General features: G+C 42.6%; 1 protein-coding gene across 4 annotated transcripts in view; it reads right to left on the bottom strand.

Moving 5' to 3' along the window:
• Nucleotides 1-5,818: 5,818 nt before the first annotated feature.
• klhl13 (kelch-like family member 13) overlaps nt 5,819-14,871 on the bottom strand; it is a 40,318-nt gene continuing 31,265 nt past the window's right edge. For all 4 annotated transcript variants that reach the window (XM_023288459.3, XM_035956442.2, XM_035956443.2 and 1 more), the window contains 2 exons: nt 13,208-13,321; nt 5,819-6,901 (listed from right to left, as the gene is read on the bottom strand). In XM_023288459.3, the coding sequence (XP_023144227.1) occupies nt 6,414-6,901; nt 13,208-13,321 (602 nt within the window). In that variant the 3' untranslated portion in view covers nt 5,819-6,413. The remainder of the gene's footprint in view (nt 6,902-13,207; nt 13,322-14,871) is intronic.

Here is a 14,871-nt window from a genome sequence, read left to right as displayed (position 1 = left end):
CTCTGCACCACATTTCCTACAAGGTGTTGTTGTAAATTGGCTTAAATGATGGCATCAATCAGTACTGGAGCAATCAAAGGACAAATAAAAGGTGTGAGTGGAGATTTGAATCATGTGAGGTACAGAACTTACATTGTAGGTTTGTTTCTGAGACTGAATACACCCAATCTCATCTGATCTGCAAAGCTAAGCAGGGTTGGGCCTGGTTAGTATTTGGATGGGAGACTACCTGGGAATACCAGCTGCTGTAAGCTTTTTACTTCTCCTCACAACCTGAACAAGACACTGCTGGTCATTCACTAGAGACAGCTATCAACTAAAACCTCTTGGTTTCTTTATTATACACTCTATGAGGTGGATAAGCTGCAGCTCATGCTGATTTATTGCTGGTTCTGGTTGGAGCCAAAGAACAAAGGCGTCACCTGTTGGAGCAGCTGATGTCCTGCAGCCTCTTCACCACAGAAAGCCTCTGACAGCTTCAATTCTTTACACTCTGACTGCAAGACACCAATCACATAGGAACATATACATGTGTGGAACAAAGAGCTGAGCTGACACTCAACATGTGTTTGACCATTTATTGATAAAGACATTCAAACATGTCTAGAGATAGAACACCAACGCACGGTGTAAGAAAGGTCAGAACAGACTTCACCTGCTCAGGAAACTGAGGTCCTTCGGGGTGCAGGGAGCAATTCTGAGGACCTTTTATGGTTGTGTGGTGGTATCAGCCATCCTGTATGGAGTGGTCTGCTGGAGCAGCAGCATCACGGCTGCAGACAGGAAGAGACTAAAGAAACTGGTTAAGAAAGCAAGCTCTGTCCTGGGCTGGTGTTAGACAGGAGGATGATGACAAAGCTGTTGTCTATCATGGAGGACATCTCCCACCCCCTGCAGGAAACAGGACCATCACCGGCAGCTCCTTCAGGGACAGACTGCTTCACCCACAATGTTTGAAGGAGGTCCTTCCTTCCTGCAGCAGTCAGACTGTGTTCAATCAAACCTGCTCCCAGTAGTTCAGATCACCCATGAAGTAACTGCAATAAAATGTAAATAAGTCAATATGTGCAATTTCACAAGATTTTTTTTTTTTACAAGCATTTCTATTTCTTCTCTAAGGAGAAAGCATCTATTTATATCTGTGCACTGAGTGCTGCTTTTCTTTTTACTTTTTTTCCTATCTGCTACTGCCACACTGAAAATTTCCCCACTGCAGGATCTACCTGTCCATCCATCTATCTATGGTCCATCTACCTCCCTACCTATCTATCCATCCATCCATCCATCCATCTCTCTCACGGGTGTGGGGGTTGATTCACCTGTTCTCAATCACCTTAATCCACGAAGGCCCGGTTCTTCATTCTTCCGCTCTCTGCCAGATCAGAGACTTTGAAACCAGAACCTTTCTCCTACAATTAGTCTGGTTTCCCCTTTTTGTTTTCACCTTGGTTTAGTTATCCTTTCTGTGTTGGTTTTAGTTTCATTCGTTAAATAAACTCCTTGTAATCTTTGACCTGTGTCTGCAGATGTCCTGTGACACCAATGATCCCATCTGATATTTAGCATGTTTTCAATTATTGGTCCCATTTCTTAAAAAAAAAAAAAAAAAAAAAAAAAAAAAAAAAGCCCCCTGAAATCTGATCAGATAAATGAATGTGAAACTACTTTGGGTCTGCTGCAGCTGCCTCCCTCTGATCTTGTTCCTGCCCACAGCACAATCTGATCAGTGAAACACTGAAGGACAACTTCAGCATGTAAAACATAAATAAGCAAAGGCTGCAACTCGTGATTATTTTAATTTTAACTTAACTTTATGTGCTGTTCAAAAACTTTATTTTTTCTGCAAATGTGTAGTGATTCCAAATCTTGGTTATTGATCTCCTTGATTACAAAAAAAATCTGTATCGACCCGGAAAAAAAACAAACATGTCAGGCACCCTATGATGTTAACTGTTTGCCTGAATGTTTTTGTTTAAAATCCTCAGTAATAACCTTTGACTGGTTGCTCTTAACCCTGTAAAACTCACTGCTGCAAAAATACAACATCAGCTTATTTTTTAATTACTATTTTCTATTATATATATCTGAAATAAACCCTAATCTGGGGTCTGACAGCAGCGTGAGGTCAAAGAAGCTGCCATCAGCTGCTGCACTTCTGTCCGTCCAGCAGATGGAGCCATGGAGCTGCAGTGAAGTGAAGAGCAGCACAAGGCAACCACCACTTCCATCCACTGACGCATTCAATTTGACTGACGCTAATGTTTTATTGACTTCCAACCACTAAACCAATAAAAGCTGCAAGCAGCGTTGGACGAGTCCTCGCATCCGAGCGGCCCGACTGGCCCACGCATATCCACCAGGAGGCGCTGCAACTGAGAGAGTAAAGTTTCAGGCAGATTGGAGCATGTACAGGCTACTTACACAGCACTTCCTGTTTCATGGCGAGAAATCCAAAATGGCCGCCAAGTGGCACAAAGATGTGATTAGGGCCGGACTCTGATCATGCATGTAAAATTTCAGGCAGATTGGGGCATGTACAGGCTGGTTACACAGCACTTCCTGTTTCATGGCGAGAAATCCAAAATGGCCACCAAGTGGCACAAAGATGTGATTAGGGCCGGACTCTGATCATGCATGTAAAATTTCAGGCAGATTGGAGCATGTACAGGCTGGTTACACAGCACTTCCTGTTTCATGGCGAGAAATCCAAAATGGCCGCCAAGTGGCACAAAGATGTAATTAGGGCCGGACTCTGATCATGCATGTAAAATTTCAGGCAGATTGGAGCATGTACAGTCTGGTTACACAGCACTTCCTGTTTAATGGCGAGAAATTCAAAATGGCCGCCATGTGGCGCTATGACTGTGAGTGTATATCAACCTATGGACGTGATTAGGGCTGGACTCTGATCACACATGTATAATTTGAAGCAGACTGGAGCATGTACAGGCTAGTTAGACAGCACTTCCTGTTTCATGGCAAGACATTCAAAATGGCCGCATTCCGCTGGTAACTATGGCCACGCCCTCAGACTTTTGCGGAGCGTTTTGATAACTTTTGATCAACCATGACTGGTGTCCATCCTGACCAAATTTGAGCTCTCTCGTGGTTACGCTGTTTGAGGTTATAGCTTTTGAAAATGTCCAAAAATGACAAAATTGTCCAAAATATGAATCATATTTCAAAATGGCCGCATTCCGTGGCTCGCCATTTCCACGTCCTCAAACTTTTGCAGAGCGTTTTGATAACTTTTGATCAACCATGACGGGAGTACATCCTGGCCAAGTTTGAGCTCTGTCGGGGTTAAGCTGTTTGAGTTTATAGCTTTTGGAAATGTCCAAAAATGACAAAATTGTCCAAAATATGAATCATATTTCAAAATGGCCGCATTCCGTGGCTCGCCATTTCCGCGTCCTCAGACTTTTGCAGAGCGTTTTGATAACTTTTGATCACCCATGACTGGAGTACATCCTGGCCAAATTTCAGCTCTCTCAGGATTACGCTGTTTGAGTTTATAGATATCAAAAAATGTCCAAAAATGACTCATAATTCAAAATGGCCGACTTCCTGTAGCATTATGGGTAATGATGCAAGAAGCTTTTTTGTGCGTCTTGATGAGTTACATATGTGTACCGAATTTCAGAAGTCTAGGTCAAACACTGTCCGGGGGCTGAATTTTCTTAATTTTCTAGGGGGCGCTATTGAGCCATTTTGGCACGCACGCGTGCCATTTCCCTAAAATATCAAATTTTTCGCCGGTTCTGATGTGTGTGGCGATTTTCATGCGTTTTCGTGTATGTTTAGGGCATCAAAAAGGCCAATTTCCCGGCGGACGAAGAAAAATAATAATAATAATAATTCTTAGGGTTTCAATAGGTTCCTCGCACCACTTCGTGGTGCTCGGACCCTAATAATAATAATAATAATAATAATAATAAATAATTCCTTGCATTCCAATAGGGTCTTCGCACCATTCGGTGCTCGGACCCTAATAATTCCTAGGGTTACAATAGGTTCCTCGCACCACTTCGTGGTGCTCGGACCCTAATAATAAACCCAAGGGTTTCAATAGGGTCTTCGCACCATTCGGTGCTCGGACCCTAATAAACCCACGGGTTTCAATAGGGTCTTCGCACCATTCGGTGCTCGGACCCTAATAATAAACCCACGGGTTTCAATAGGGTCTTCGCACCATTCGGTGCTCGGACCCTAATAATAAATAATTCCTTGCATTCCAATAGGGTCTTCGCACCATTCGGTGCTCGGACCCTAATAAATAATTCCTTGCATTCCAATAGGGTCTTCGCACCATTCGGTGCTCGGACCCTAATAATAAATAATTCCTTGCATTCCAATAGGGTCTTCGCACCATTCGGTGCTCGGACCCTAATAATGAGGATTTAAAGCTCTGGACCAAACTCACCTGATGATTACACAAACCTTTTGTTCCCGTTAACAGCGTGAAGCCGACGTCTCGGACACCATATGCTGCTATTAAGGCTTTAATCGTCCAGGAGCAGGTGGGCAGATTGTGGGCGACATTAGCGTCTGTCTGGATGCCAGGAGGAGAGGCGACACTGGTGGAGCTGCCAGTTTCCAGTTACCGCTGGTCAGCAGTGAGTTTCCATCACCGGGAGGCATTTTAGTGCATCAGAGCATGGACCAAACCTCTGGCTGCTGATGAGGCTGATGTTAAACACAATGTAGATTAGGCTTCTACACTTTTGTGATCATCCTAGAGTGTATTTTATGCCCAAATATGCAGTATGATCTGCTAAACAAAGAGATAAAACGAAACCAACTGGTGATTACTGACCATACAGCTTGTACCAGTCTGGAGGCTTCACTGAAATCAACAATGACTGGAATCCAATTACCTCAAGGACTGTATACACGGTAAATCCAAACCAGTCTGCTACCAGTCACACAACATAAAAACAGCTTTGTGTAATCTCTGAAAGGATGCATACAATTGAACCCTGTGAACTCAAAACCTGTGCGTTATTTTTCTTAAAAAAAAAAAAAAAAAAGGAAAAACGTACCATTTATCTGAGCTACAAACTGTAAAAACAGAATGAAACATCAGATTTTTAACCGTGCATCGGTTCTTAAACTACTGTGATGTGCAGTTCTGTTGACAATCAAATCTAAGCTTAAAATCATTTATACTTCATCAAAATCACCATTTCTCATGTAAAACTGAACAAAAATTCACCAAATTCTGTAAACAACTACAAATTCAGTTCTTCTTGGCATAATTGTGAAGCTATTAGTGACAAAGATTCTGGATTTTTTCAACTGAACTGCAGGCTGCGTTTACACAGAGCAGATAGGAGATGAAAACCGAAACAAATTGAAAATGTAAGGAAAAAAATATCTATAGTATGTTGAGGCATCTTTGTTTTTCCTAGTGCTGGTAACACATGTGGGTACTTGGGAAAATGCGTATATTTACAGCAGGGTAATTACATTTTTGCAAAATATAATAAAGAAATTCAACTAGAATTTTTTTTCCATATTCATGGCATAAGTGTGTCATACTTCCCTGAGGACATTTTTGAGTTCTCTTTTCTTCTACAGTTGTGCTGTTTCCATAGATGTACAGGACTTTATGTTGGAGAGAAAAATTAGCCCACAGTGAGAAAAAAATATTACAAAAGCAAAAAAAGACAACAAATTGATGACAGCTGAGACCGTTAACATTGTAGACCACACAAGCCTTTTCATGAGTTACGCTCTATTTGTTCAAGAAAAGTCAACTTCCACTTTCAGGGGCTTTCGGGATCATCCGCTGTAGTCAGTAATGACGACATTTCACTACTTTCAAAATCATGTTTATTAAATTTAGAAAACACCATTTTGTTAACAGTTTCATATCAATAGCAGGAAAGAACTGAAACTGCAAGAGAGACGTATATGGGGCCTGGGCCAACCCCTGAGTTAAAAACCATCTGTGTTTCTGGAGCTCATCCGTCCCTACGCTGCTGCTCTCTGGGGTCACCTGCATCTAACCTGGCATAGACTAGAAGAGAGAGTCAGTGTGGTAGTCAACATTTCAAGGTAGAACACCAAAAGAAACGAGACATAAGAAAACTTTATAGACATCAGGTAGAAAAGTTGATTTGCAAAGTCACTTTTCAAGTCAAGGTATTTCCTGCCAAAATATACCGAGTATGCAACATTAACATGTAATTAGGTTGCCAAACCGTGTCGGTATGTAGGTTTAATCACTCAGGGAGGGGTTTCTGCACAGCTTTAGGGGACGTGGACGTGGGGGGTACTCAGGGATGCAGTACAGATGTTGTCCGAGGAGGAAGTGCAAACAATGTCTATAAGGTGTGTTTGTTGAGGAGCGTTGTGGGGGTGAGGGGTCACGGGGGTGTGAGCAAAACAGGGCTCCCCCCCTTTACTCATCAAGGTGCTGACAGGGGCGACTCTCTGGAGGGCGAACCCGAGATGTCCTCAGGGGGGAAAACTGTGAGTGTGCAGGCTCGGATCCCGCCCAGCGACTCGGGCAAGTCAAAAACTTTGTGCCATTCGTCTTTCTCTGGGTCGTACTTCTGTACTATTTCCACCATGCACCGATTGTTCCACGAGTAGCCGCCCACCACATAGATCTTATTCTCAAACACCGCCACGCCGACGTCGCTCTGACCTCGCAACATGGCGGCAATAGGTGTCCACAGGTCGAGGGCGGGAGAGTAGTATTCGCAGCTGAGCACGTCGTCGTAGTCGCTGGTGCCCCGGAAGTGATTGCCCCCGATCACGTAGAGACGGTCGCCCACTGTGCACATGCAGTGGAGGCCTCGCACCGTCGTCATGGGCGCTTTCTGAGTCCATTTATCCGCATCTGGGTCAAAACACATCAGCTCCTTCTGAAAAGTGTCGTGCGTGATTCCCCCTGCAGCAAGAAGAAGAAGAAAAAAAAAAGAGCAACAAATTAGCCTCAACACCGATCATTTGGTGGAGGAAAACACTTTGTGGACGTGTCTATCAAACAGATCGGTGACTCATTCAGCCATGTCAAATAACGGTTTTATCTAGGCCATGTGGAGCTCCAGCCACAACACTGACATCTGCTCCAGTCACGTTATTTAGAACAGATTAATACACGAGGTTCACATTTTTTAAATTCAACTCTCCCTGATACTTGCTTCTTAAACTCAACAACAAATACGTGAGTTAAGCACTAATTTTACAATCTGGATTGATATCCGTTGTTGTTCAGCCTCTTTTTCACAGTGTGAAATGATGCTGATGATGAGCACTCGGTACAAAGCGGAACACAATTACAAAGCGTTCGTGCACGTACGCACAAACAAGCTGTTAGACGCCGGGACACAAAAAAGCTGAGGCAAAGTGGGGAGGAAAAAAAAACAGGACATGTCTAGAGGGAAGGCTTAAAATAAAGAGGAACACAATCCCAGCATGCATTTGGGTGGGAGCCAGTCCACCCCTCCCCCCCAGGCAGAGTGACTAGGAGCAAATGCAGGGAAGATTTGCAGCGATGCCGAATAGAGGCAGAATCCCTCTTTTGCTGCTGCCCAGTGATCGTGTGCTTGGTTTACTGTTGAGGCCTAAGCTGTCTATTCAGCTGCCATGACTCAGATCTGGGATGCTAGCACCTCCTTAGCTGATCAAATTCAAAGATAGCCTGACTATCCATTTTCTTTATCCAAGTAGTCCACGGAGCAAGTCTGCTATTTAAATCCTAACAAGAGAACAGTGCTGCTGAAGTCAAAGTGGGGTCCTTGTAATTCCTCTCAAGGGGCTCTGCTGCTATTTTGATTCTGTTCAAGGGCTTTGGCCTTTCCCTGGTACAATAATGTCTGATCAGTATCCCAGTATCTCAATGTCTAATCAGTGCCATTAGTGAGACAATAAGAGGGGACATGGTTTTGCCAAATTGATTTCATCTCAGAATGATGGGCTAAAAGCCTTTGCCCTTCCGCAGACAGCACAGGACAGACGGTGTTATTGTTTTGTATTGCTCACCACATGTGCCCATATTTTACATCCTCAAATCCCTTCCCTGTGCAGCCGTGCAGATATTAAATAACTGCAGAGTCCCCTTGTAGAACCAGTGACCTGGTTGAATCAGTGCCGGCACACGTGGGACCCAGAGATGATGGAGAATAGACACCGAGGTGACACTAAAAACAGGGGGGAATCAGCAGATTCCAAAAATACCCCGTAATCATTAGGACTTCAGCTCCTGTATAAATATCAACTAGCGATCAATGCTGGTCTCTGATGTTAAATCCCTCAAGGATGCACACTGCCAAAGACACAACCAAACTACAGCTACATATTGATCATTTTTACCTCAGGCTGGCTGGGAACCTATGGATTGACATTAACATACAGGGAGCTCTGTATGGATGATGAAAGCAACTGAAAATACTTGGCACCAGTTTTCACACTCCTCTCACTTCTTCCAGCAGGTTAAAAAATGAAGTGGTTTCCATTTATGGCTCCTAGTCATATAAGATAGATTCAGCAACCTGCATTTCTCAGATGAGGATAACCATCCTCTTGAAGTCAGACTGTCAAGTTCATTTTACAGCCTTCTGATATCTCAGTCTGGCCTTCAGTTCCTGCAGGAATATAAGGTCCAAATCACTCCTCACTGACTCATTCACTGCTCTCTGTATAATAAACAGTTATTTACTATGAGGTGAGCAGTCAGTTCAGATTTCAGACATTTATCTACCATCATGGTGGAGTTCACACGATAAAATCATATGTATAAAATTCAACACGTTATTTTGAGAATGTTAGCAAAAACAACTTTTTTCAGAACACAGAGAGAATTTTGAGGGATGCTATACAGAGCATAAATTACACACTCAAATAAAATGGCAGAGGAGATGAACTGCAGTGCACTAATCGTAAATAGGATCTGATTTCAGACAGTCTTAACCAACACACACATTAGCTGCAAGAGCTGGAATTATGTCACTTTGTGCAACATTTCCAGACTGATCAAGCAGCTAGGATATTAGCAGGCATTATAGATCAGTCCTCTTTTGATGCTCAGTCTCGGTGCCCACCATCAGCCCTGAGCACTGAACTCTCACAGATCTCAAATGCATGCTCAGCATAGATAAATCAAGCATGTGAGGGATGATTTGCATAAGTCTGTAAGTGTGAAAGACACATTTTATATGATATAGCAAGTCCAAAACATACAAATATCTCACATTGACAGCTGACAGAAGTTTTCAACTCCACTAAATCAGTCAGGCTGACATGTATTAGCTTATTACAGACAGCTTATAACAGTTGCTGATTGGCAACAAAAACTGCAGTAGAGCATATGCAGTGGACTTGATTTTTCAACTGTAAAATGCCACATAATTACTACAAATCATTTTAAACACAAATAATAAGAACAATGAGTGATCTGGTCCAATCAGCCTCAACATGAAAATCCCTGATGGGTGAATAACATTCATCATCTCGTCACAATCTAATGTTCTGCTGGGATAACTTGGGTCGTGACTTTCATGTGGATATCATTTTGACGCATATCCCTGACCTAATCAAAGTTCTACACCAAACAACAGCACTCCAACACCAGCAGCCTCCCCCCACCAAGACAAGGTTCCCTGAAAATGAGCATCCCTGGGATGCACTGGAACAAACCCAATCAATGGTGGCCCAACCCTGGAACCCACAGGACCTAAAGGATATCCTGCCAGCGTTCTATTGTCAGACACCAGAGGAAACCCCGACAGGTCCTGTATCCATGGCTCAATGGAGACATGGGTAAAAATAGTCACTGTGGTGGCCAGAGAGGGACCAACATAACACTAAGCAGGTGGTTTTAATGTTGTGGCTTATTGATGTATACACACAATCCTTCATGCAGATGATCTTGGTAAATTAAAATACAACGCTGAATTCAGTGAACTCAGTTTGAGCTTTAAGACCACAGGACCTAACCTGGTTGATTTTAGAATACATTAACAACAGGGTGGCAGTGGTAGGGACACTAACTGCTGGTTAAATTTAGGGCAGGTTTGGTCAGAATGGTGATCTGATCCAATCTAGCACCAAACATCTAACCATTACAGTCCATCAGGCGTAGGTGTCTGTTTCAGAGGGCACAGTGTTTCCTCTGCCTAATTACTTTAATTTGCTAATTCAGTCACTTTACCTGGATGTATTTTAAAAATTCTACTTAGCCAAGTAGTGAAATAGTTTCTTTATGTGTCTGTTTTAATTGTATTTATTGTTAATTCTCATGTTGTTGTGCCCACAGACAAAGGTCAATGATGGTGAAAATGGTGGTCCACAGTGAAAATACTCTGAACAGTTGACTTCTGACCCTCTGCGTAGGTCATGGCACTAATGCACTTGTGATATTTGGTCCTGAAATTGGACAGGTTGGTTTATTTTGGAAATTTTGAAAATGCGTGTGACTTTGTGCCTGACTGGATATGCTCTGTGCAGCTTGATGTGGCTACTTTCAGAACCACTTCTAAAACATGCTGTGGCGCTTCTGGTGGACGCAGTTTAGAGGGGCTGCGATCAACTTCGGTGGTCGAACGCAACGCAGTCGCCCCCGGTGGACTCAAGGAGTTAATCTCTTGGATAAGACCGTGGACCACAGGCAGTGAGGCTCTGCGCTGGTTTAGTACTCATGTCTGAACTCTGCCACCCCACTTGAGCTGTGATGGTCTGTAGGCTGAGTGCATTTGTCAGGTTCATCCAGCTGACAGAATACCTTCAGACAGCACAGCAGCACAGCCGGGGAAAGTGATCTGATGTGCCATGACAGATAGACACAGAATTGCACTCCAGCATGGGTCACCTTGCACAGCTAGACAGCAACCCCAGAGACTGTGGGCGCTATAGTGGGTCCTTAGTGCAGCAAAATGGGAACTGCTCATTTACCTGTACCATTTGCATGAAAAGCACTTAAAAGCAAGTTTTCATATGACCTGCATGTTTTTTTCCCCTACTTTTGCAACCCCCAGCTGTATTCGCAAAACTGCTTGACCAGCTTTATCCTGTAGCACAAATGTTCATTTTTCTATCACACATATTTTTAGCTGCTGCAGGTGCAAAGCGTAACATTGTGTCACAGCTCAACTAGCTGTTACAACAGCAAAATTTATCAGGCTATTGACCTGCTATTGCTATATCACTGAAACATGAAAGCAATAAAAAAGAATCCATTAGAATATCAAAAGAAGTGAGCAATAAACACCATGTACTGCCGAGTACAGCCAGAAGCAAATGGACTGACACAGCTGGTTAGCAGCAGATTAGCTCAGTCCGTGACTATTACGTTATTTATCATTTCAGCTTAAAAAAACTGAAAATGTGGCTTTCGTCTCCGCTCCACTATAGTATGAGGCTTGTGGTCTGTGTGGTCCCAAATATGCCTCAGCTCTTAAACTAATTAAAAATGTTTATATAAACAATGATAGTAATCATGTGTGAAGGTAGTTCTTCGTTTCTGGCATCGCTCCAGCATGTCAGATTTAATTAATATGAAATCAAATTAAAGGGGCTAAATGCACTACCAACTTCACCATTCTCCCTGCAATACTCAATGTATATGCAAAAAAAAAAAAAAAAAAAAAAATCTAACAGGAAAACCTTTCGTGGAAGCTGCTAAAACATTGCACAGACACTGAAAACATCTGATGATCTAAAATTATGAAGAATACGCGAAAGACAACTGGAGCTAATGTGGTAGGTGCAGTACTGTGCTGTGTACAGAGCTACATAACATAATAATGGTTTGCAGATCTGTGGATTATGGAATTAGATTCATTGTCTGCGTGCACAGTAATCAAACTCAGGGAGTGTATCTAATAAAACGGTGTGTAAGCTGGTCATCACCTTACATTGCAAAGAAGCTTAATATTTCTGCTAAAGAGCTTTTCCATATTTTATTTCCATTTGCCAGAGTCTCTCAGGTGGTGCTCTAAGTACAATATGTGACTAGTGCAAAGATGTCAATGTTGTTAATGTATATAAATTCCCTCAGGCTAAGAGATCTCTGAAATCAATATACCACTTTTTTAGAACAGTTTTTTGACACACGCCTTGGTGGGATTTCTATTTTTGTTACTTGTAATTCCTTCACTACTCAAACAGCTGGTGTTTATTCCTTTGGTGGCACGTAGTCACAGAGTTTCACTTCATGTAGCTCCACTAGCTAAATTTCTAAAATTGATCAAAAGTTGATTTGATTTGAACTGGGATTTCTACAAAATAGAGTACACTGGTGATTTTTTTTTTGCAGATACATAGATGCTGTGGATGTTCTTAGAGGTAACTTGATCAAATAACTGATGATCAATTGTAATATTCGGAGTACAGGTGACAATAAACATTATCTCTACTCCTTTTTCTTTCCTACCTTTGTTTCTTCAAAAAATACATTGGAAAAAAAGGACTCCTGGAAAACTTCCATAATCTCATTTTTTAATGTTTTTGAACAACACCGTTTGTGCTCATGTGTTGCAAGGAGGATGATGGTACTCATGGCCAGGAGGGATTAACACAGTCTCTTCTGTGTTACACCTCCTACACAGGCTTCAGTCCTTTACTTTGCTCCATCCTTCCCAATTCCCCTCCACCACCACCAGCCTTCCCTTCCTTTGTAGCATCACTCTGGATTAGTCACACTGAGAAACTAGGGCTCATCTCCATACCACAGGATTTGTTTTCAGTCGTATGAAGTGAACAAGTGCTGTGGTGACATGCAAAGAGCAAGTCCTGGCTGTCACTGTCCACTGTCTGTCCTGACCACTGGACCTGCACGGACTTTACAATCGTGCTCAGCATTGATGAATCAAGTGTGCGAGAAATAACTTGAAAAAGGCAGTAAGTGTGAAAGCTATTCTTTTTATGTAATGTGGCAGGGTTTAAAAAATGAAAAAAATAGCATTAGCAGACTGCTAGAAATTCTGACTGACTGATAATTCAAAAACTAGAATGTACTGCATGTACTATTTGTACCATCAAATGCTATATGTCAGAAATATAAATTAAAGAATTTAAATGATATGAACTGTGTATTACTATTGTGATCCTACTCCCCTGTTGCCCTCAAACGCATGCTAAGAATAAAATGCATCGCAATTGTGACCTTTAAGGCATGAAATCAACTTTTAAACATGTTACATATTCACACAACATTAAATATCTTTTTATTTGAGCAACTTCAGTTCTTGCCACTTACCTGAAATATACATATAACCACCATACACTGTCCCAGCATGGCCATAATGTGGCTCATTCATTTTGGCAACGTATGTCCATTCATTTGTCCTTGGGTTGTAGCACTCCACAGTAGCTTGAAGGAAAAGATGAAAAAAAGAGAGACTGTATGAGTAGAAAGTAGGTCAAGACACAACTAAGGAGGACAAACAGCAGCAAATGAGGCCTTGGAGGGTCTCAGTGTGGGAGCTAAAACACGGATTTAAATACAGCGTACACATCCCCACAACCCTACCAGCGCTGAATGTACTGACTTTACAGGAAATAGGGAGATTGCTAGATCCTTTATCATAAGCTGCCTGAGGATGGGGTTGTGAAATCTGAGAGAAAGCAGACACTGGTATTCATGAGTGATGCTCTTGGCAAGAAAATACTGGCAATAGGATCCGTCAACTTGTGGGCTCATTGCATGCTAGGAAAAGGGTTGTGACTGGACATAGAACAAGTTGGCCTACTAGCTGCAGTGATGCATCAAGGGCCCTTCACTTTAAAGATGTAAGCTTCATGCACCACAGCTAAATATAAGTAGAAGCACAAGTGTGCATTATACACTGAGTAGTCTGACTCTGTTGTGCATTTCACACTGCATTCTCCTTCCATTATGCGAGCTACATGTTACGGTTTGACAAGGGACACTACTGCTGCAACCTGGGCTTAGCACCCCCTATGACGATTTTTACTGATTTGATGAACTACAAACAAGCCAGAGTGTTTTTCCCCCCATAGCAGGATGATAACTGGGGGAGCCAGACCATTTTTCCAGTGCAGACACAGCACCTTAGAGATATGTAGGCCTATAAACTGGGGATTATGGGTCAAGGATAAGTTATCTTCTTGCTATTTGTCATCTCACAACCTAAACATAACAGGATGAAACATAGGGGAGGACTCTGACAATCTCATATTGTGTACAAACTTAATTTGGTATAAGATGGTATCATTTGTGTCACTGAAGGTGCTACATGTTCATACTTCACTTTGGAACTTCAACTAATGCTAACCAGCTAGCCCTAGTCTGTCCTGTCCCATGTTTCCCTATCTGCTGACTTGCCAGGTTATCGTTGTGACGGTTCTTGATGTCGTTCAGCTGCCTCTATAGTGAGTCATTCTGTGGACGGCTCTCCAGCAGACTGACTGCGAACTAAAGGACCACTCTAGCTAGTGCCTGCAGCATGTGGGATACTGGTTCATGTGCTGCTACAGGAAGCTCACTGAGGCTGAAGAGCAGAACAAAGATGCCCTAAAGTCCGCCCATGACGAGATAGCTGCCTCCTGTCACAAGCTGCAGTTGAAGATGGTGGAGCTGGATGAGAGACTCACTGGAGAGGCAGCTACAAGACATTGAGGATCAACACAACAGTAACCTGGTCAGCCCGCAGGCAGGGAAACACAGGATGGGACAGGCTACTAAAATAAATAACAAAAGCACTGTCCAAATTTCCCTACTCTACATGAATTAAGCAAAATTCTGATTGGTTGTGACACAGTTCATATGAGGCTAAGTGATGCTAACAGAAGACAGAGTAGCAGATGAGGAACAGTTAGGAGTAGACCAACACTCTGAAAGAAGCGCTCAAGCAGTAGAGATATGAAACAGTACTTCAAGTTGCTCTTTAAAAATTAGAG

The sequence above is a fragment of the Amphiprion ocellaris genome, chromosome 14, assembly GCF_022539595.1.
Source record: "Amphiprion ocellaris isolate individual 3 ecotype Okinawa chromosome 14, ASM2253959v1, whole genome shotgun sequence".
In the NCBI taxonomy this organism is placed as follows: domain Eukaryota; kingdom Metazoa; phylum Chordata; class Actinopteri; family Pomacentridae; genus Amphiprion; species Amphiprion ocellaris.
The sequence above is the reverse complement of the archived record's forward strand: the minus strand, read 5'-3'. Positions and strand labels throughout refer to the sequence as shown.